General features: G+C 44.6%; 1 protein-coding gene across 1 annotated transcript in view; it reads left to right on the top strand.

The window, feature by feature from the left end:
• LOC140583965 (uncharacterized) overlaps positions 1-24,195 on the top strand; it is a 29,758-nt gene extending 5,563 nt beyond the window's left edge. Inside the window, exons 2-3 of the mRNA XM_072707887.1 lie at positions 19,121-19,918; positions 24,010-24,195. Of these exons, the coding sequence (XP_072563988.1) occupies positions 19,121-19,896 (776 nt within the window). The 3' untranslated portion in view covers positions 19,897-19,918; positions 24,010-24,195. The remainder of the gene's footprint in view (positions 1-19,120; positions 19,919-24,009) is intronic.
• The last annotated feature ends 843 nt before the right edge of the window (positions 24,196-25,038 follow it).

Below are 25,038 nucleotides of genomic sequence, written 5' to 3'. Positions count from 1 at the left end.
GGCCGGGGCAGAGCAGAGGCTGCTGCCCCCTGTGGACCGGGCGCGGGCGGCCGGGGCAGAGCAGAGGCTGCTGCGGCCTCCCCTGGGCAGGGCTCGGGCAGAGCGGCGGAGGCGGCTGCGGCCTCCCCTGGGCAGGGCTCGGGCAGAGCGGCGGAGGCGGCTGCGGCCTCCCCTGGGCAGGGCTCGGGCAGAGCGGCGGAGGCGGCTGCGGCCTCCCCTGGGCAGGGCTCGGGCAGAGCGGCGGAGGCTTCCCCTGGGCAGGGCTCGGGCAGAGCAGCGGAGGCTTCCCCTGGGCAGGGCTCGGGCGGAGCGGCGGAGGCGGCTGCGGCCTCCCCTGGGCAGGGCTCGGGCAGAGCGGCGGAGGCTTCCCCTGGGCAGGGCTCGGGCAGAGCGGCGGAGGCTTCCCCTGGGCAGGGCTCGGGCAGAGCGGCGGAGGCGGCTGCGGCCTCCCCTGGGCAGGGCTCGGGCAGAGCGGCGGAAGCGGCCGAGGCATCGCAGATGGCGGCTGCGACTGGGCCAGACATTGGAGACGAGAAACCCTTGGCCCAATCCATCAGCCGATGATTGAGGGTCTCCAGTCCATCCTCCCCCTCAACAGGCGTTATAAAAGGAACCCCTGGAGGCAGGCAGGGAAGAACTGGGCCCTCTAGAGGCAGAGGCTCCACTGTTAAAACAGCTGGAGCTTTCCCTCCCTTTCTAGGGAACTTGGGGACTCGTGGGATAGCATCCACAGGAGACCTGGAACATTTAAAAGCCAGGCGGGTGCCAAAGTAGGCACTCTGGGAACAGACGTTGCCAAGCCGGGGTGCATCAGGAACAAGAACAGGTCCAGGGGGTGAGTGCTCCAACTGGAGCACTGCAGGCCTAGTAGCAGGTGCTAGGGAGACATATCCCAGCATGAGGGGTGTTGTGGAGCCTGGGGATCGTCCTTTGGAGTGGTTCATTCTGTCATGGTTGCGGGCATCTCGGGCACGGGAACGCGGCATGGTGCGCAGAAAAGGGCGGATGACCCACTAGCGGCTCCAAGAACAAAAAAGGGTTTATTACAAAAGACAGAAAAGCTACAAACACAAAGAAACCAAAAGGACCACGAGGGGTCAAAAACTAAAAAGGGATTAATTAGCAAAATTAAATAACAAAACCTAACTACACAACTAATACGGGGAATCGCAGAAACAAACCATGAAACACAGGCAATACAAATTAACTAACACGCCATCACGAACAACCTAGACAAAGACAACTGAAACACTAGGGAGCAAAATACAAAAACAGGAGGCAGGATTCAAACATAAGACAAGAGGGAACTCAGGACCGAGGGGCAAACAGACAGCACATGCTAAATACATTGAGCCACGAGACCAGACAGGAGACAAGGGAGAACAAGGACTGACGTGAAGGACGGAATGACCAGCACCACCTGCTGGTCAAACGGGGAAGGGGCACGGAAGGACCACAGCAGGGGCTGACCCTGACAGCTACTCAGGAAGTTGATCATAAGAAGGCCTATGATGTCATCTACTTAGATTTCCAAAAGGCTTTTGATGTTGTCCCCCACAAGAGGCTCTTATTTAAACTCAAAGCAACAGGTATTTTAGGAACTGTAGCGACCTGGATTGATAACTGGTTAACGGATAAGAACATAAGAACATAAGAAATTTACAAACGAGAGGAGGCCATTCGGCCCATCAAGCTCGTTTAGGGAGAACTTAACTAATAACTCAGAGTTGTTAAAATCTTATCTAGCTCTGATTTAAAGGAACCCAGGGTTTTAGCTTCCACTACACTAGCAGGAAGACTATTCCATACTCTAACTACACGCTGTGTAAAGAAGTGCTTCCTCAAATTTGTTTTAAAATGTTCTCCCGCTAATTTCCATTTATGGCCACGAGTTCTAGTATTTAGACTAATATTGAAATAGTCATTTGGCTGAACAGCATCCAGACCCGTTAGAATCTATAGAAGTATAGAAGTAATCCAGCAAACTATAGGCCAATCAGTTTAACTAGCATTACTGGAAAAATAATGGAAGCTATAATTCAAGTGAAAATGGTAGATTACCTAGATGCAAATAACATTATAAAGGATAGCCAACATGGATTTAGGAGAGGTAGATCCTGCTTAACGAATCTACTTGAGTTCTTTGAGGAAGCTACAAGTGAAATTGATCACAAAAAGGCCTATGATGTGATTTACTTAGATTTCCAGAAGGCCTTTGATGTTGTCCCCCACAAACGGCTCTTGCTAAAGCTTAAAGCTGCAGGGATTTTAGGAACTGTGGCAGTTTGGATCAAAAACTGGCTAACTGACAGGAAGCAGCGAGTAGTTATTAGAGGCACAATGTCACAGTGGGCCTCCGTTCATAGTGGGGTACCGCAGGGTTCAATTTTAGGACCACTATTGTTCCTAATTTACATTAATGATATTGACACAAATACATACAGTAAATTGGTTAAATTTGCAGACGACACCAAGGTGGGCGGTGTAGCAGATACTGATCTAGCAGCAGAGAGGCTTCAAAGGGATCTGGATTTAATTAGCGAATGGGCTGATACTTGGCAGATGAAATTTAACACAGATAAATGTAAGGTAATCCATGCAGGGAGCAGAAATATAAAGTACAGATATTTTATGGGTTCCACTGAAATAAAGGTAGCTGATTACGAGAAAGATCTAGGTATGTATGTTGATGCTTCCATGTCCCACTCTCGCCAGTGTGGGGAAGCAATAAAAAAGGCCAATAGAATGTTGGGTTATATCTCTAGGTGTGTGGAGTTTAAGTCAAGGGAGGTGATGTTACACTTATATAATTCCTTGGTAAGACCCCACCTAGAATACTGTGTGCAGGTTTGGTCACCATACCTCAAGAAGGACATTGCTGCTTTAGAAAAGGTGCAACGAAGAGCTACGAGAATGATTCCTGGTCTTAGAGGAATGTCTTATGAGGAGAGGTTAGCGGAACTGAATCTGTTTAGCCTTGAGCAAAGGAGACTAAGGGGGGATATGATTCAGGTCTATAAGATTCTAACGGGTCTGGATGCTGTTCAGCCAAATTACTATTTCAATATTAGTCTAAATACCAGAACTCGTGGCCATAAGTGGAAATTAGCGGGAGAACATTTTAAAACAAATTTGAGGAAGCACTTCTTTACACAGCGTGTAGTTAGAGTATGGAATAGTCTTCCTGCTAGTGTAGTGGAAGCTAAAACCATGGGTTCCTTTAAATCAGAGCTAGATAAGATTTTAACAACTCTGAGCTATTAGTTAAGTTCTCCCCAAATGAGCTTGATGGGCCGAATGGCCTCCTCTCGTTTGTAAATTTCTTATGTTCTTATGTTCATATGTGGGCAGTGTGGTGGCACAGCGGTTTCTGCTGCCGCCTCACAGTGAGAAGGTCCTGGGTTTGATCCCCGGGTTGAATGCCCGTTGAGGCTTTCTTTGTGGATCTTGCATGCTCTCCCCGTGTTCATGTGGGTTAGGGCTAGTTAAGTCTTTGTTCCAAAAGGTCCAGTTGAATTCTGTACATTTTTTGGAAGCTGTGCAGTTGTTACCTAAGGTTATTAAGGTTATTTGTCCCAAGTTGGAGACTAATTTGCTTACTGTATTTTTTCCATTTCAATAGGTAATGTGCTGAAATAATGAAAAAGCAAAATAAACTATCTTGCCACCTGATCTTTTTGTCTTTTTATGTGGTACATATAGATAACTGGTCCTTCCAAAACCAGACAAGGCTTGTTTAGTTATAGCTTAAAAACCTTCAAATTACAGGTTAAATTAAATGTTTTACAGGATATTTAAAATTGACAGTTTTCCATTTTTTTTCACAAAAATATTTAGTGATTTAACAACTCATTTTTACAGATAATCATTCAACCTTGAAAAATGTTATTAAACTTACTTAATGTGATAGAAAACTTACAAAACCTGTTGAAGTATGGCATAAATTTGTATTCCTATCAGTTAAAGTTACTGTATTTTAACAGATTTTAACCATCTTATCTGAAAATATTTTTCACCGTTAACAGGTTTTGTCTGGCAGACTTTTGACTTATTTTACAGATGTTTTTTACAGTGTGATAACACAGAGAGTTACCTAGAATAAAAGTCTGGACCTCTCAGTTTGGTGAGTAAAGAAAATCTCTTTTATTCCAGCAATTCCAACAAACGCTCCCGTCACACTCTGGCGCTCGGTACCAAGTACCCCGAGCACACAGAGCAACCAGTTGATAAAGCATAACTCCCAATTCCCTATAAGGACTTCTAAGTTCTGATTGGTCACAAAACACCAACAAATGGAGCTCAAACGTAGAGCAGTGTTCAAAACAATCTCTTCTTGCCGAAAGCCTAAGACATAACAGACCCAATATGCCTCCCCTCCCGGGCCTACCAATGTCCAATTTTTCTTCTACACTCCCCCCTTTTGAACACGCGAGATCCGCGCTGTTCACAAATAATCAGAGTCCACGGTGTAGTAGTCCTCTGGACGAAAGCGCAACGGGCAGAAGTGGGCCGGTGGCGGTTGGATGGAACACGAGTCACCAGCGGTGTTGGTGTTGCTGGTGACATTGATGACGACCGGGGGCTGAGGTCCATAGAGCCAGGCAGGAATGGGAGGATCATCCACGTATGGAAAAGAGGGAGCCTGCAGGAACATAAGAGATTTTGCCTGGGAAGACAGAACTAGCAATATGATTAGTAGCAACACTACAAGCAAAAGCAATATACTAAAAACTAATGGTTTAATCACCCCGGATAAACCAGTGAGGAGAACCAATTGTCCCAGCTGTACTCAAACAGGCCATGCTCTTCATGTATCTCAGACAGCTGTTTGTGCACTGCGTCCTCTAGATCCTGCACAGCCTGAGAGGAATCAGGGATGTACGTGCAACATTCTTTCCCCACTATAGCACAAACACCACCTTTCTCAGCTAATAGGAGATCCAATGCCTCACGGTTTTGCAGAGCTACCTGCTTCGCTGTGGATAATTCACCTTTAACGGCCTTCACAGTGTCAAGTGTCTGACTGGTCACTTTTTCAACTGCAGTCTGCAGGGCAGCCACCTCTGTCTGAAGGTCTGCTACACCAAGGGATGGAATAAACCCCAAACCATTGCTCAGTTCGACTAAGAGACCGTCTGCTCCGTGAATAAGCACGCAGTCAGCAGAGCAGCCATGACGGACAAAGAGCCGGAGCAAGTTTGATTTAGGACTGCCATATCATGATTGGTGTACGGAATCCCGTAGATTCCACACAATTGTGACCCTCTCGGGGGCCAGTCTTGAAGGAACCACCAGGGTCGGACACGCGTCTGCAGTGGACCCGATGGACCCAGGCGTCGATTCCCTCCACTTTCACTGCGTGAGGGGTAACCATCAGGACCTGGTGTGGTCCCCTCCATCTCGGCGTGGTCCATCTCTTCCCTCTCAAGTCACGAACTAACACCTAGTTCCCTGGTTCGAGCGGTGTCACAGCTTGTAACGGCTTACCGTCCGCATTCCTCCAATTGGCATGAACCTGGTCCCAGGCTGCACCTATCGCTCACCGTAGACCTGTCAGAAAAGTCCGAAAATCCCCATCCACGGTCTCCAGTGTAACATATCGTGAGGGAGACAAAACACGCATCGGCCTTCCTGCATCGACCCAGGGCAGGCCTGTCACTCTGAAATTTTGGCCAATTTCCGTTTCAGCGTTTGATTTGCCCTCTCCACCATCCCTCTAACCTGAGTTCGCCACAGCATGTTTTGGGACTGTGGGGGGAAACCCCACGATGACACGGCGAGAACATGCAAACTCCACACATGGAACCCTGGCAGAAACTCAAATCAAGGTCCCAGAGATATGAGGCGACAGTGCTAAGCACTGCAGCACCGTGCCACCCGCCTCTGGGAACATACTGAGGTTAATTGGAGTTACCAAGTTGACCATAGGTGTGAATGGTGCACAAAGGCAGGCAGGCAGGCAAACAGACAGGCACACACACAGGCACGTGCGAACACAGGCAAGCACACAGGCAGGCACACACACAGGCAGGTATGCAGAGACAAAGGCACGAACGCACGCAGACATGCACACAGGCACGCACGAACATAGGCAGGCACACACACAGGCAGGTACGCTGAGACAAAGGCACAGACACATGCAAACACGTACACAGGCATGAATGCGTGCAGGCAGGCAGAAACGCATGCACGCACACATTAATGCACACAGACATGGACGGACACAGGCAAGCAAGCACACAGGGACGCATGCACGCACACTGGCATGCATGCACACGTGCACGCACACGTGCAGATAAGCAGACACGAACGCACACACGTACTCAGGCACGCACACAGGCAAGCACGCGCCACGCACGTAGCCACGCAAGCACACAGGTATGCACGCACGCACACAGGCACTCCCGCACACATGCACGCAAGCACACAGGTACGCAAGCACACAGGCAGGCACGCATGCCAGCACACAGGCACAGAGACACGCACACACATAAGCACACAGGCAGGCAGGCAGTCACACACACACAGGCACGCACACGTGAAGGCACATACACAGGCACGAAAGCACTCAAGCAGAAAGGCACACACGCATGCAGGCATGCACACTGGCATGAATTCACACAGGCACGCACAGACACGAATGCACACAAGCACGCACACATACAGGGACGCCCACACATACACGTGAAACCACAAACGCGCACACACAGGCAGTTATGCACATAGGCATGCAAGCACACAGACACGCGCACACACAGGCACGCACACACGCATGCAAGCACACAGGCACAGAGACACGCACACACACAAGCACGAAGGCAGGCACACAGGCAAGCACGAACAAAGGCACACATGCACAAAGGCACACACGCTTGCACGTAGGCACGAACACACAGGCACGCATGCAGGCAGTCACGCACACACACATGCAGGCACGCATGCACGTACACAGGCATGCATGCATGCACACAAGCTCACAGGCAGGAATGCACACAGGCACGCACGCACATTGGCACATACACAGGCACGCATGCAGGCACACACACAGGCATGCACGCAGGCTCACAGGCATGCACATAGGGACACATGCATGTAAACACACAGGCACGCACGCAGGCTCATACACAGGCACAAAGGCACTCAAGCACAAAGGCACGCAGACACACAGGCACGCACGCACACAGGTAGGCACTTACACAGGCATACACGCATGCACACATGCTGGCAGGCAGGCATGCACACAGGTACGCACGCATGCAAGCACGCCACAGGCACGCAAGCTCACAGGCAGGTATGCACACAGGCACGCATGCACAGACACGCACTCACGCATGAAGGCAAGCACACAGGCACGTACAATAGCATGTGCACAGGCACGCACGCCCACAGAGCCACACACACACAGGCACAAAGGCACTCAAGCACAAAGGCACGCAGACACACAGGCACGCACGCACACAGGTAGGCACTTACACAGGCATACACGCATGCACACATGCTGGCAGGCAGGCATGCACACAGGTACGCACGCATGCAAGCACGCCACAGGCACGCAAGCTCACAGGCAGGTATGCACACAGGCACGCATGCACAGACACGCACTCACGCATGAAGGCAAGCACACAGGCACGTACAATAGCATGTGCACAGGCACGCACGCCCACAGAGCCACACACACACAGGCACGAATGCACTCAAGCACAAAGGCATTCACACAGGCATGCATGCACACAGAAAGGCGCTTACACACAGGCACGCACACAGGCAGGCATGCACACATGTGCGCACAGCGATACCCAAGCACAAAGGCATGCATGCATGCACACAGACATGCTTCAAGCAGACAGGCAAGCACACAGGCATTTACAGGCACACACGGGTATGAATGCACACAAGAACGCATGCAGGCACACACACGGGCACGAACGTACACATGCACTCAGGCACGTACACACGCAAGCAGGCATGCAGGCACACAGGCAGGCACACAAGCGACACAGGCGCGAACGCAGGCACACACGCAGACAGCCAGGTATGTACGCACACAGGCAGGCATGCAGGTACGGCCACAGGCACTCACACAGGCACACACACAGGCATGAACGCATGCACGCACTGAGGCACACACACACACACAGGCACGCACGCACACAAAAACTCTACAAAAACTCTGGTTCTAAGCTAGGTGTCCTTAACCCAGGACTTCCAAACATAAGCAAAACAGAGTTACATTATTATTATTATTATTATTCATTATTATTAGCATTAATAAGATTCCCCTTACATTGCTAATAGGAAAGACATAAATGGATGTAGGGAAGAAACATGTTTACAATTTAAAGTGTTTTAGAGATGTTGTAAGTATGTATGTGAAGGGTACAATGGGGCTAATCCCACAATGATTTAAAACAATTTGACAAATTCAAATAAGAGGCTGAGAAGGATGTTCAGCTTCAGCAATCGGCTCTCGTGGGGTCTAATTTTGCCATTTTTTGCCTTTCTTCTGTTTCCCATGCGTTGTCTGCAGGGGCACCTTCACCACATTGCCATTTGATGTGGACACCTTCACACTGCCTGCTTCGAGATCATTTATGTTGAGGTGTTCCACTAATAATTTGTCCACTTTAGTTTCAGCAATGTCCCAATTAACAGCATTCAGCTGGAATTCACTGTCTACAACTTCTATCTCCAAATCCATCATTTCCAATTCAAATATTGAATTAAAACCCCTCTCTGCAGTCTCCTCCAATTTGACTTCTCCAATTTCTATTCCTACAATTTCAAATTTACCATTACTTTGATTTACATCATCAAGCTCAAACTGGCAGAGGTCGACCAATACGGCTTCTATTTTCAGCCTGTCTTGGTGGTCGTCTGCAGGCTTTATGGAGACTGTCCTTTCATTTAACACAAAGACCTCTAACCCATGCACGTCTAACCCCTTATCCTCCCCAGGCTGGTTGGTGGGTGGAGTTGCTGGGGAGCACTCTTTTGCTTCACCCCAGCAGATGATTTCATCCCATTTGTCCCAGGCTGCCCAATACACATCATCCGTCCAGCTAACTGCCTTGGCAATTGCCTTTCGGTTGTGTCACACGTTCAAACTGTCAGCCTGGTCAGAGGGTGATTCTGCTGGGGAGCACAGCTCTTCCTCATCTCCCCGGTCAATCACCTCTCCCCACTTGTCCCATGTTGCCCAGTACTGGTCATCACTCCAGCTGACAGCTTTCGCCATTCGTCTGATTCTGAATGAGGAAAAACAACATACAGGTAATGCAATGGAGCTGTCAGTCACTCCTGACACATGGAATACAGGTCAGGACTGATTGGCTGAAGAGTCCTCACACCTGGGTTTGAACAGCTGACCTACAGGTTATCCCAAAAACCTGCATACACACCGGCCCTTTGCGGATAAGATTGGTCACCCCTGTTTTAGGGGTTAGGGTAAGGATTTTAGGGGGTTTTTTGGGGCTAGCGTTAGGGCTATCTATTAGCACTATCCTCCTGACTCTCAGGCTTTTGTTTGGTGTGCATGTGTTATTTCCTTTAGCCATTTAGGATTAGTAGGACCTCATAATCATAAAAACCAAACATTTTTTTGAACAATTAATAGTTTTAAACAAAAATGATGTCCTTATATGAGGACGTAGGGTCTCAGGAGGTTAAGGTAGCCTAACTCGACAAAGTACTGTAGCTCAACTCGACAGAACACCGGAACCATCCGCATCTGAATGTAACATGAAAGCGCAGGAAAGCACATGCAGAAAACTTAAATATCAATACGAAACTATAGCTAACTTGCACATAAAATTTTGATAGAATTAACGCAGTAGCCCGAAACAGTAAACATATTTTAATATACATGCAAGTTTGACAGATACTAAATAATAAGATCATTTATACGATAATATGGGAGCAGAAACTTAACGTACCTCGCCATCTTGGTCCAGAAATGGAAGTGAGGCTGCGTGTTTCAAACTGGCGGCGTACGTCCCACATGCCATATGATGCCTAATACGTAACCAAGCAAAGCGGCCATAATGTGATTAAATAATAACATACCAATAATTCGCGTTGTTATGTAATAATAAGAACAGAATTCTATAAGATGAATTTTAAAGATTAGTATACAACAGCATAAAAATGATGACACTGAAAGTTTGATTAATCACACGATCAGCTCTGGATAATATCAAACAATGACTTAAAGAGACACGTGAAATGAAGTGATAAATACACGTGAAATATAAAGTGATATCGGTATGTCAAAACGTTATGTTACACACACCGCCCAACAATTCAAGAAGCTGTAGCTAGATTAAGGCCGTATTCACAATTTACCCGTGTGCCTTATACTGTAACCGAGCACGATTATCCCCGGCTGGTCTGCACTCTCCACATTGCACTTAATGATCCTGGCCTGAGCGATTTTTTGTGTTGAAGAAAACGATCGAAGGGAAGTGCTGTGGCATAACTGACTGAAATTCATGATTAATGACTTTATTTTACGGCTTATCTGGAGTCGTTTTCAGCACGATGTCACACATAGATTAATTGACTATGCAATGCAGCGATTTTTATTTATTGACATTTACCAAAGAGTTTTTGCAGACTAGCTGCATGTTATACCGCCATTGAAAAGGTACCATGCTACCGCATTTTTGAAAGCTGTTGTGTATTACATTTCATTAGTACAGGTGTTTTGACATTGTAGCATACCTATCAGAATAGCACACTCTCAGTTAAAGCGCATGCGTAGAACAGAATTACATGTCCGCTAGCTCATAAATGTAGCATATTGCTGCAAGAATTTTCGACAGAAAGTAAGCAATTATGCTTTCCGGTTATTACGTGCAGTTACAGTTATAATAATAATTGATACTTTTATTGATCCCTGTGGGGAAATTGTCTTCTTTACACCTCCCTCAATTTGCTCTTTATAAATCAAGCTCTATGTGAAAGACAGTCACCTGTGTGGGCCCCCAGGAAGCTGGGTGTTAAGGGCCTTGCTAAAGGACGTGCTGAGGTTGGGTTTGGACCGGTGACCTTCTGATTACAGGCACAAGGACTTAGCCCATGTACTGAGCCACACCCCCCCCCCCAGTTGTGTATTAGTAGCATTTATGATGTTTCTCTAATGTGAGCTAGTACATAACCCAGCTAGTACCAACCGTTGCAACAATACTCTAGTTTTCTGTCATACTCATTGTTTTATTTTCTTGCATTGTCCATTTTTGTTCATAGTCTTTAATATTCCAAATAACGACAATTTCAGATAACTACTGGAACAATGAGTTCTGGAGGGGAGCAAGCTCCGTTACATGCTATAGATATGTTGATCTGATACCTTTCCGTATCAGATTGTTACCACTGTTAAAAACCACAGGTATTTTATTCTGATTGTATGTATTTCCTTATTAGGGCACATTAGTTACTCCTGTTAAAAAATCAGTTTATTCTGACATTGTAAATTTCCTGAAGAGTTTACCCTCTTTAAAATGATGGAGTTCCACTTGTGCCAAAAATATGCTGATATGCATATGAGCTTTCCGTTTCTGCCAAAAATATGTAAACAGCACACAGTCCATGTCGGCTGAGCATGTGACAAAGCATTTGTCTGTGACGACTCTATTTTGTCAATGAGTTTGTCTGTGGAGCCCCTGAAGGTGTCTGCTAATTAGATACCCAGGAATAAACTGTGTGGCCCCTGCCCAAGCATTGCTGCCCAAACAGCAGTCTCCTCCTTAAGCCGCCGAGGGAGGAGTAGCAACTGGTTCCCCTGCCCCTTCCCCTCTCCCCCCTGCAGATGAGGATCATAACCATTCAGCGCCCGACTCCACCTCCTTATCAGTGACGACGTGCCGCGGTCAAAAACTCAGGCAGTAGGACGAGGCAGAAAAAATTCTTGCCCCTATGTTGTTATTTACAAATCCTCAAGAGGGAGATAACTTTGGTCATCTGACACTGTAGATGAAGGAGTTGAAGGACATTGTCAGTGACCTGCTGGATCCCAGGCAGAACAGACCTCGCTATGTGGCAGCCCTTCTGATACAGGTCGCCCCGCGCATGGACTGGATGATGATGCATCAGTTTAAGCAGGAGCCTAGTAAATCCTGCGAGTGCTACACCGAACGACTGATGGCAGCTTTCTCCAACTACAGTGGGATGGACCGCCCAGCGAACCAAGAGTGTATGTGATGTAAAATACACTAAGAGAGCTCAGTTCCTTTAAAGAGAGGTACTTATAATACTCTGTATTAGTTTTCGTGAGCTGTCCTCTTAAAAAGTACAACACCAGTGCTCCATATTCAAATTGTCCCATGAAAAACTACAACCTCCAAACATCAAACTACATGCTTCTATGTCACCTACACTTCAGACTTCATCCTCAAAATCAAAGCAGTATTAACACAAGCAACATCCATCACTTAAAGCCAATATAAGTCTGCTACAACTGGACTTATATCTAAGCAAAACAAACATTTTACAGGTATGTTCAAGTTTTCTTAAAACTACTGAAACAAATAAATGGCTGCCCTACAGTTCCGCTGTTTTGTTTGTCACCCTGAATTATGTCCTTCATAGTGTGGAAAAAACCGAAGGCTGAGGAATGTTACGTAACACAGCTAGAATGCAATAACTCTCTCTGGTGTAATTCACTGTGTGGTCTTAAGTGTGGTGTCTTCTTCATAACACTCCCTAACTCTTGTATTCATGACCATGAGATAGGGTGGGCTGCTTTTCTTCCTTGCTTTGGCTAGTATTCCTCCCTTTCCTCCCCAGCCTTGGTTGGTGGTTCAGGCAGCATCACCTTGTTTTAGTAGACCCAGGTGCCATACATTTTGAAAGTAGGCTCAAGTGCACAAAATGTTCTAGCAGAAGTCTTAGACAAACTCTGAATTACAAAGTAATCTGACTCCTTCTGAAGCTGTGAGAAATTGTTCATCTGTATTTGCTGCATTGTCACTTGTTGATCTGCGTGTGCCCTGCTCCAGCAGTAAAGGGGAGATCGTGTGCAGAGCTGGTTTTCTGTAGGTCTGAGTAAAAATAAAATATCCTCTTCATACAGGAACCAAGTCTATGGCTGGAAATTTCTGCAACAGAGCCATTTAGTTATTTCTAGAAAAACATATAGAGCCAATGAAGGAACCTGATGTCATAGTAACACAGGTCACTGTCCGTGGTGCTGAATTCTCTACTAGATTGGCTGAATGAATAGGACAGCTGGCCAACGTGTCTGTGTTCTTCCACTGACTGGCACCGTGACAACGAGGGGGAAAAATTCATACAGTAAATTAGTTAACAATAATTAGTAATCACGTATAGTTCTCATTTATCATGATGTAAAATTCAAAAACCATTTCTGACTATTAATCTGCACATTTTAATAATTTAATTAATATTACCTAATTTGTTTATCATTTTCTGCAATCACTGTGCGTTAAAGCAAGATTTAAAACTAGCTGTGAAATTGTTGATGCTGTTGTTGATCTGAATGTTGCTGACGGAGCCTTAGGATACGTCTTCATACAGATGAGTGAGGGGATGGATGCACTATTCTATGGAGGCCTCTGAAGAGAAAAAATTATCCCAATTTTATATTGAGAGGGATGGTTAATTCCATTTTAATGCAGACTGCGTTAAAAGTCCCTGTTCTGCCGTTGATCTTTTGCATGCATGCTATCATGTATTAGTTTACTCTGTATTTTGATCACATGTCAAACTAAAGAATTTTTGGTCGTATTTTTGTTCCTAATTTTGAAGTAATTGTAAAATAAAAATGTTGTTCTTTTCCGCCGCCATGCTTCGTCTTACTTGTGAAGGTTATGCTTGCATTGAACTTGCTTTGTAGACAGTAAGATCCTGCCGGCATTAATTCTCCACTGTGTGGTAATTTTGAGAAATTGCGCACGTTTCTTATCCCGTCAGAATCGGTAAAACTAACGCCATGCGAATGTGTCTTAGCGCAGAGTTTAGAATATTTACGGTTTCCGGTCAATGAAGGCAGTTTGAAATAAAACAAAAACGTTTAAACTTTCTGGATGCGCAAACTCTCGCTCTTGGCAAGATGGTGCAGATAGTCGAGATAAAGGACTGTTATTCGATGAGAATTCGAATCCATCACTCCTTAAACGTGGAGAACATGGATCCAGAAGGTATTAATGATTATAATGATTAAATGATAATAAAGTTGTAGCTCCTGGTATGTGACAAACGAAATGAACGGCCAAGTCTGCATTGGCCTAATGCTTGTTAGTTTTGAGGTAAAGCTGATAAGTAACACATTTGGTTTTCGAGGTAAAATAACCGACCGGTTGAATAATTCAACTTTTATCTACAGAAATGAATGTATTTAGAACCTCAAACGGATACATTGGTATGGGAGGTATTTTCTGCAAAAAATAAAATGAAAATGAAAATGATAAAAAGAAAATACAATCTCCACTTTGCCATTTAGTTTCCATAGTCTGTGCGCAAAAATCCTGCAAAAATTAAAAAGAAATCAAAATAACACCATTTGCATTTTCATTTTCCACTCAGGCACGAGTAATTTGTGCAAAAATTAAGTATAAAATTAAAAGAACACTTTGTCTTTTCATTATCTCTTTTGCATTTTCATTTTCAATATACTCGCGGTATTTTAGTGTCATAATTAAAATGAAATCGCTAATCGGTAAAAGAAAGAGAAATATCGACTTTGCATTTGCTTTATCTTCACAGCATGCACATTAACTGCTAAAATGAAAATGAAAATGAAATCTTTTCATCATATTTACTTTTCTGAGGCTTATCGGTACATCTATGACAATATTAAAAAGAAAACTCAAAATGGATAAACCGAAATCAAAGTGCCCGTTTGGATTTTCATTTTCAGCACAAACAGCACTGAGGCTGTAAAAATGAAAAGACAAACACAAATGAGTTACAGCGCCATCTACTGCACTTTGACTTTTCGTTTTCCATTTAGCATTTTCGTTTCCTACTTTTCATTTTCGTTTTCAAGTTCACATCATGCAAATATATGCTAATAAGGCGGGTGGGTCGATGGGCGTGTCTACGACTACAAACCAGTAAGGGTTCAGTCCCAAAAAGGCAGCTGGCAGGAGAAAGTGACGTCACAGGCACCCGTCAAGGCAGGTAGCGGCAGCTGCCACTAAGGAGCTTGGCAGCTGCCAGTTCTTAGTGGCAGCTGCCAGTTCTTAGTGGCAGCTGCCAGTTCTTAGTGGCAGCTGCCAGTTCTGTCCGTCGCTAGTGGCGCTTAATGCTACGTTCACACTGCGAGCGGCGAGAGCGTCAAAGCGACCGGAAGTCATTCATTCTCTATGGGAGGGAGCGTCGGGAGGCGTCGAGGAGCGGCGCGGTGCGGCGCGTCGCGATCTGGGCGGCGGGAGCGTCAGACAGAAGTTGAATCCAGTCAACTTTATGGTAATGAGCTGTGACGCGGTTGGGCGGCAACCAATGGGAATGTAGAGATGCTCCGCTAAAGAGAGCGCCGCAGAACATAAGCGTGTAAACTTTTGTTCCGACCCAACCGTTCCTACGCACAATGGAGGAGAGACTTATTATTGCTGTGGCCGGGTACCCAGTTATATATGATGTGTCTCTGTTTGCATACAGGGACATAAATAAAAAAAAAAAATGAGGCATGGACCAGAGTGTCCGAAACAATCGGTGTTCCAGGTGAGATGGTTAAGTGCATAATATATTTTTTTGTGAAAAAGGAAGGAGATCAGTAGTAATTTTCGCGCCATAGCAGAGAAAACAGTGCAAATTGTCGGTAATGTTAAACCTATTTATAGCATTAGTGTTTGTCAAAACATAATTATGTGTTTTAGTAGAACTGTCGTGAAACATTTTAAGTACTATTTATGTTAACTAAAGAAACATAAAGCACAAGCAACTACTTGGCGATCATCCATTGTGATCCAAGGTAAATTTGAAAAGAAGCGCTACACTATTTATAGGTAACATTTTCCCTCCAGAACGCTTGATGTTAAGTGGGAATGCAAATAACTGGCTCACAACAATATTTATTTGACAAATTATGTCCTATCAGGAGTCGGTGCAAAGATATAAGCTACACGTTTGTTTGTTTTGCGACCCCTTTAAAAAGTTCTCAGAGCCTGGCATTCTGAGCGGCCTTGTCCCCGCCCACTCTATGACGTCAGAGAGCGTCTCCGGCGTTGGCTAGCGTCGCGTTCAGGGCGGCGGGAGCGACGGCTGGCGTCTTTGACGCTCGCGGTGTGAACGTAGCATAACAGTGGCAGGTCCCGTTCGAATACAGTGCCTGCCGGGGTACAGAGACAGCCACCGCCGCTCGTGGAAGTAAACCCGAGATGCTGTGCACGGCTACGATAAACTGGAATACGGAAATAAATTGAGGACTTGTTTAATCTTTGTATGACTACGAATTATATTATTGTTGCTGACTGTACATCTCTTTAAGATAATATTTGAGAAAGCAATGATTGTACTGTCGCTAGTGGCGCTAAACAGTGACAGGAGCCGTTCGGGAACAGTGCCTGCCGGTAGTGGCAGCTCTAGTGGCAGGTGCCGTTCAGATACAGTAGAGAGGCACCTATCCGCCAATCCTGGAAGTAGCTTAAACCAGAGATTCTGTACATCGGCTAAATGATCAACTGCAATAGTTCGGTAAAGTTGGGACGATATTGGCAGATTCGAACTTCGCGGCTCAATAAATCTTAAACAAAACGTTCTTACAACACAATATACGGGTCTATTTAACAGTGGTAAGGTAGACAATGAGCTACAACTGGATTTTCGTCCAAACAATATGTATTTACAGAAATACGGATAACATTGCTCCCTATGAGCAGTCCGCTGTCTGAGGAGAGCTTAGGTACCGTCTACAAAGTGCAAATCGACAACGGATAATGTCAATAACTTCGCTTCCAAAGAGTGAAGAGCCACCAAAATCACTAAAGGCTTTTGGAATGTTATCATGGTCATACTACACCCCTTAGTTTGGTGAAATGTACCTAAGTCTATTTCTAAAGAATTTATATTAGGAATAACATTCAATAACTTTGCTCCTATCAACTGTACTACCACCAAAATCACTACACACTTCTACAGTCTCATTATGGTCATACTACATCACTTAGTTTGGTGAAAAAAGCCATTATTATTAAATAAAATGCAATAACTTTGCTCCTATCAATTGTAGCGCCACCAAAATTACTATATACTTTTGCAATTTAATTATGGTAGGACTGCACCACTTAGGTTGGGAAAATGTGGCTTAGTTTATTGTTAAAGGGATTTTATTGGCAATAAAATTCAATAACTTTCTTCCTATGTTACTGTTAAATAGACCCGTATATTGTGTTGTAAGAACGTTTTGTTTAAGATTTATTGAGCCGCGAAGTTCGAATCTGCCAATATCGTCCCAACTTTACCGAACTATTGCAGTTGATCATTTAGCCGATGTACAGAATCTCTGGTTTAAGCTACTTCCAGGATTGGCGGATAGGTGCCTCTCTACTGTATCTGAACGGCACCTGCCACTAGAGCTGCCACTACCGGCAGGCACTGTTCCCGAACGGCTCCTGTCACTGTTTAGCGCCACTAGCGACAGTACAATCATTGCTTTCTCAAATATTATCTTAAAGAGATGTACAGTCAGCAACAATAATATAATTCGTAGTCATACAAAGATTAAACAAGTCCTCAATTTATTTCCGTATTCCAGTTTATCGTAGCCGTGCACAGCATCTCGGGTTTACTTCCACGAGCGGCGGTGGCTGTCTCTGTACCCCGGCAGGCACTGTATTCGAACGGGACCTGCCACTGTTAAGCGCCACTAGCGACGGACAGAACTGGCAGCTGCCACTAAGAACTGGCAGCTGCCACTAAGAACTGGCAGCTGCCACTAAGAACTGGCAGCTGCCAAGCTCCTTAGTGGCAGCTGCCGCTACCTGCCTTGACGGGTGCCTGTGACGTCACTTTCTCCTGCCAGCTGCCTTTTTGGGACTGAACCCTTACTGGTTTGTAGTCGTAGACACGCCCATCGACCCACCCGCCTTATTAGCATATATTTGCATGATGTGAACTTGAAAACGAAAATGAAAAGTAGGAAACGAAAATGCTAAATGGAAAACGAAAATGAAAAGTAGGAAACGAAAATGCTAAATGGAAAACGAAAAGTCAAAGTGCAGTAGATGGCGCTGTAACTCATTTGTGTTTGTCTTTTCATTTTTACAGCCTCAGTGCTGTTTGTGCTGAAAATGAAAATCCAAACGGGCACTTTGATTTCGGTTTATCCATTTTGAGTTTTCTTTTTAATATTGTCATAGATGTACCGATAAGCCTCAGAAAAGTAAATATGATGAAAAGATTTCATTTTCATTTTCATTTTAGCAGTTAATGTGCAAGCTGTGAAGATAAAGCAAATGCAAAGTCGATATTTCTCTTTCTTTTACCGATTAGCGATTTCATTTTAATTATGACACTAAAATACCGCGAGTATATTGAAAATGAAAATGCAAAAGAGATAATGAAAAGACAAAGTGTTCTTTTAATTTTATACTTAATTTTTGCACAAATTACTCGTGCCTGAGTGGAAAATGAAAATGCAAATGGTGTTATTTTGATTTCTTTTTAATTTTTGCAGGATTTTTGCGCACAGACTATGGAAACTAAATGGCAAAGTGGAGATTGTATTTTCTTTTTATCATTTTCATTTTCATTTTATTTTTTGCAGAAAATACCTCCCATACTATGGAAGCGGAGTTTTAAAATGAGAAAATGTAACGATGTGATAGGAAATGCCGTTCGTTATACTCCCCTTCTGTCTCCCATTCTTGCTCATCTTGTTTAAATAATAAGAAAATGAAAAGCAAGATCACTGTTAGTGACAAAAGTGCAGGACTAAATGTGTTTCATTTAATATTTATTCATTTGGATATGTGTGAGAGTAAGCGTATGCATGGATGTTGTCTTCTGGTTTAGCTTTCTTAGCTTTATCGGTAATTCACATTATTTCATTTATCTGACAATCTGAAGCCCATGGACTCATTTTAAACGGATTTTGTAGTAGAGTATTTATCCAGTTATTGTCATGTTCTTATATATCTCTCTGTGTTCCATTTTGTCCCAGTTCATGAGTTTTTGGAGGACAAGTTCATCTCCATTCTGGTCGTGAACTTCGAGAGGAGCCCACTGACCATGGAGAACTTGCAGTCTCTGGCCCTCAGTGTCCCTTCATTTTATTGGCGGCTCACTGGGGAGGAGCTGGATCCCAGCCTATTGCATGTAGCACCTGCACGACTGCAAGTGGTACATCATGGTACAGAGACTGGTGTCCAGCATGGGGATGGAGAATCACCAGCTGAGGAGGATGACCATTACGGACAGGAGCTGCCATCATCCAGCTCTATAAGGGAGGCTTCCCCTGCAGCTCCAGCATCCACGACTGAGGATGCTAATGGGCTTCCTGAGGCTCTCCCCTTGGCCTGGGGTGAAGATGAGCCCTCATCTCCATCCTTATCTGTGCCTTCTGACACTCAACCTGGAAGTCAGATTGAGCCAGAACATGCTGAGCCCTCCAGCTCCACCTTCTGGATCCCTGTGGGCCCTAACAGCACGTGGCAGCAGCTTGAGATCGAAGGCCGCAACTACCTGCGGAAGCTGGATGAGCTCAGCATCTACGATGGACTCTGGGGCATTACGGACTACGGTGATGACCACACCGTGGTCATGTCCGTGCATGTCTCCGTGCATGTGAGCAGTTCTCTGCGAACATGGGGCGTGAGGCAGGAGGAGAGGCCTCCTCAGAGGCCCGCTGGCACCAGACAGAGGAAGCGCAAGGCCGAGCCCGACGACACCAGCGGCTCAAGTTCTCCTCCACCGCACAAGAGGCCCATGCGCTTCTGACTTGATTCCATGTTTTTACGCTGTAAGTTACATTTTTATTTCAACATAATTAGAAGATCCCGCAGGAAAATATTAGTCAGTTACTTAATAAATGACCAAAAAGTAGTTGAATAGGACAGCTGGCCAACGTGTCTGTGTGCTTCCACTGACTGGCACCCTGACATATAATGATTTTTAACAACCAGGGGGAAAAATTCATACAGTAAATTAGTTAACAATAATTAGTAATCACCTATAGTTCTCATTTATCATAATGTAAAATTGAAAAACCTTTTCTGACTATTAATCTGCACAATTTAATAATTTAATTAATAGTACCTAATTTGTTTATCATTTTCTGCAATCACTGTGCGTTTAAGCAAGTTTTAAAACTAGCTGTGAAATTGTTGATGCTGTTGTTGATCTGAATGTTGCTGACAGAGCCTTAGGATACGTCTCTATACACATGAGTGAGGGGATGGATGCACTATTCTATGGAGGCCTCTGAAGAGAAAAAAATTATCCCAATTTTATATTGAGAGGGATGGTTAATTCCTTTTTAATGCAGACAACGTTAAAAGTCCCTGTTCTGCCGTTGATCTTTTGCATGCATGCTATCATGTATTAGTTTACTCTGTATTTTGATCACATGTCAAACTAAAGAATTTTTGGTCATATTTTTGTTCCTAATTTTGAAGTAATTGTAAAATAAAAATGTTGTTCTTTTCCGCCGCCATGCTTCGTCTTACTTGTGAAGGTTATACTTGCATTGAACTTGCTTTGTAGACAGTAAGATCCTGCCGGCATTAATTCTCCACTGTGTGGTAATTTTGAGAAATTGCGCACGTTTCTTATCCCGTCAGAATCGGTAAAACTAACGCCATGCGAATGTGTCTTAGCGCAGAGTTTAAAATATTTACGGTTTCCGGTCAATGAAGGCAGTTTGAAATAAAACAAAAACGGTTAAACTTTCTGGATGCGCAAACTCTCGCTCTTGGCAAAATGGTGCAGATAGTTGAGATAAAGGACTGTTACTCGATGAGATTTCGAATCCATCACTCCTTAAACGTGGAGAACATGGATCCAGAAGGTATTAATGATTATAGTGATTAAATGATAATAAAGTTGTAGCTCCCGGTATGTGACAGACGAAATGAACGGCCAAGTCTGCATTGGCCTAATGCTTGTTAGTCTTGAGGTAAAGCTGATAAGTAACACCTTTGGTTTTCGAGGTAAAATAACCGACCTGTTGAAAAATTCAACTTTTATCTACAGAAACGAATGTATTTTGAACTGCAAACGGATACATTGGAAGCAGAGTTTTAAAATGAGAAAATGTAACGATGTGATAGGAAATGCCATTCGTTATACTCCCCTTCTGTCTCCCATTCTTGCTCATCTTGTTTAAATAATAAGAAAATGAAAAGCAAGATCACTGTTAGTGACAAAAGTGCAGGACTAAATGTGTTTCATTTAATATTTATTCATTTGGATATGTGTGAGAGTAAGCGTATGCATGGATCTTGTCTTCTGGTTTAGCTTTCTTAGCTTTATCGGTAATTCACATTATTTCATTTATCTGACAATCTGAAGCCCATGGACTCATTTTAAACTGATTTTGTAGTAGAGTATTTATCCAGTTATTGTCATGTTCTTATATATCTCTCTGTGTTCCATTTTGTCCCAGTTCATGAGTTTGTGGAGGACAAGTTCATCTCCATTCTGGTCGTGAACTTCGAGAGGAGCCCACTGACCATGGAGAACTTGCTGTCTCTGGCCCTCAGTGTCCCTTCATTTTATTGCCGGCTCACTGGGGAGGAGTTGGATCCCAGCCTATTGCACGTAGCAACTGCACGGCTGCAAGTGGTACATCATGGTACAGAGACTGGTGTCCAGCATGGGGATGGAGAATCACCAGCTGAGGAGGATGACCATTACAGACAGGAGCTGCCATCACCCAGCTCTAGAAGGGAGGCTTCCCCTGCAGCTCCAGCATCCACGACTGAGGATGCTAATGGGCTTCCTGAGGCTCTCCCCTTGGCCTGGGGTGAAGATGAGCCCTCATCTCCATCCTTATCTGTGGCTTCTGACACTCAACCTGGAAGTCAGATTGAGCCAGAACATGCTGAGCCCTCCAGCTCCACCTTCTGGATCCCTGTGGGCCCTAACAGCACATGGCAGCAGCTTGAGATCGAAGGCCGCAACTACCTGCGGAAGCTGGATGAGCTCAGCATCCCCGAGGGACTCTGGGGCATTACGGACTACGGTGATGACCACACCGTGGTCATGTCCGTGCATGTCTCCGTGCATGTGAGCAGTTCTCTGCGAACATGGGGCGTGAGGCAGGAGCAGAGGCCTCCTCAGAGGCCCGCTGGCACCAGTCAGAGGAAGCGCAAGGCCGAGCCCGACGACACCAGCGGCTCAAGTTCTCCTCCACCGCACAAGAGGCCCATGCGCTTCTGACTGGATTCCATGTTTTTACGCTGTAAGTTACATTTTTATTTCAACATAATTAGAAGATCCCGCAGGAAAATATTAGTCAGTTACTTAATAAATGACCAAAAAGTAGTTGAATAGGACAGCTGGCCAACGTGTCTGTGTGCTTCCACTGACTGGCACCCTGACATATAATGATTTTTAACAACGAGGGGGAAAAATTCATACAGTAAATTAGTTAACAATAATTAGTAATCAAGTATAGTTCTCATTTATCATAATGTAAAATTCAATAACCTTTTCTGACTATTAATCTGCACAATTTAATAATTTAATTAATATTACCTAATTTGTTTATCATTTTCTGCAATCACTGTGCGTTTAAGCAAGTTTTAAAACTAGCTGTGAAATTGTTGATGCTGTTGTTGATCTGAATGTTGCTGACAGAGCCTTAGGATACGTCTCTATACACATGAGTGAGGGGATGGATGCACTATTCTATGGAGGCCTCTGAAGAGAAAAAAATTATCCCAATTTTATATTGAGAGGGATGGTTAATTCCTTTTTAATGCAGACAACGTTAAAAGTCCCTGTTCTGCCGTTGATCTTTTGCATGCATGCTATCATGTACTGTATTAGTTTACTCTGTATTTTGATCACATGTCAAACTAAAGAATTTTTGGTCATATTTTTGTTCCTAATTTTGAAGTAATTGTAAAATAAAAATGTTGTTCTTTTCCGCCGCCATGCTTCGTCTTACTTGTGAAGGTTATACTTGCATTGAACTTGCTTTGTAGACAGTAAGATCCTGCCGGCATTAATTCTCCACTGTGTGGTAATTTTGAGAAATTGCGCACGTTTCTTATCCCGTCAGAATCGGTAAAACTAACGCCATGCGAATGTGTCTTAGCGCAGAGTTTAAAATATTTACGGTTTCCGGTCAATGAAGGCAGTTTGAAATAAAACAAAAACGGTTAAACTTTCTGGATGCGCAAACTCTCGCTCTTGGCAAAATGGTGCAGATAGTTGAGATAAAGGACTGTTACTCGATGAGATTTCGAATCCATCACTCCTTAAACGTGGAGAACATGGATCCAGAAGGTATTAATGATTATAGTGATTAAATGATAATAAAGTTGTAGCTCCCGGTATGTGACAGACGAAATGAACGGCCAAGTCTGCATTGGCCTAATGCTTGTTAGTCTTGAGGTAAAGCTGATAAGTAACACCTTTGGTTTTCGTGGTAAAATAACCGACCTGTTGAAAAATTCAACTTTTATCTACAGAAACGAATGTATTTTGAACTGCAAACGGATACATTGGAAGCAGAGTTTTAAAATGAGAAAATGTAACGATGTGATAGGAAATGCCATTCGTTATACTCCCCTTCTGTCTCCCATTCTTGCTCATCTTGTTTAAATAATAAGAAAATGAAAAGCAAGATCACTGTTAGTGACAAAAGTGCAGGACTAAATGTGTTTCATTTAATATTTATTCATTTGGATATGTGTGAGAGTAAGCGTATGCATGGATGTTGTCTTCTGGTTTAGCTTTCTTAGCTTTATCGGTAATTCACATTATTTCATTTATCTGACAATCTGAAGCCCATGGACTCATTTTAAACTGATTTTGTAGTAGAGTATTTATCCAGTTATTGTCATGTTCTTATATATCTCTCTGTGTTCCATTTTGTCCCAGTTCATGAGTTTGTGGAGGACAAGTTCATCTCCATTCTGGTCGTGAACTTCGAGAGGAGCCAATTGACCATGGAGAACTTGCAGTCTCTGGCCCTCAGTGTCACTTCATTTTATTGGCGGCTCACTGGGGAGGAGTTGGATCCCAGCCTATTGCACGTAGCAACTGCACGGCTGCAAGTGGTACATCATGGTACAGAGACTGGTGTCCAGCATGGGGATGGAGAATCACCAGCTGAGGAGGATGACCATTACGGACGGGAGCTGCCATCACCCAGCTCTAGAAGGGAGGCTTTCACTGCAGCTCCAGCATCCACGACTGAGGATGCTAATGGGCTTCCTGAGGCTCTCCCCTTGGCCTGGGGTGAAGATGAGCCCTCATCTCCATCCTTATCTGTGGCTTCTGACACTCAACCTGGAAGTCAGATTGAGCCAGAACATGCTGAGCCCTCCAGCTCCACCTTCTGGATCCCTGTGGGCCCTAACAGCACGTGGCAGCAGCTTGAGATCGAAGGCCGCAACTACCTGCGGAAGCTGGATGAGCTCAGCATCCACGAGGGACTCTGGGGCATTACGGACTACGGTGATGACCACACCGTGCTCATGTCCGTGCATGTCTCCGTGCATGTGAGCAGTTCTCTGCGAACATGGGGCGTGAGGCAGGAGGAGAGGCCTCCTCAGAGGCCCGCTGGCACCAGTCAGAGGAAGCGCAAGGCCGAGCCCGACGACACCAGCGGCTCAAGTTCTCCTCCACCGCACAAGAGGCCCATGCGCTTCTGACTGGATTCCATGTTTTTACGCTGTAAGTTACATTTTTGTTTCAACATAATTAGAAGATCCCGCAGGAAAATATTAGTCAGTTACTTAATAAATGACCAAAAAGTAGTTGAATAGGACAGCTGGCCAACGTGTCTGTGTGCTTCCACTGACTGGCACCCTGACATATAATGATTTTTAACAACGAGGGGGAAAAATTCATACAGTAAATTAGTTAACAATAATTAGTAATCAAGTATAGTTCTCATTTATCATA

The sequence above is a fragment of the Paramormyrops kingsleyae genome, unplaced genomic scaffold, assembly GCF_048594095.1.
Source record: "Paramormyrops kingsleyae isolate MSU_618 unplaced genomic scaffold, PKINGS_0.4 ups27, whole genome shotgun sequence".
NCBI classification, from domain to species: Eukaryota; Metazoa; Chordata; class Actinopteri; order Osteoglossiformes; family Mormyridae; genus Paramormyrops; species Paramormyrops kingsleyae.
This window is presented reverse-complemented; position numbering and strand designations above follow the sequence as displayed.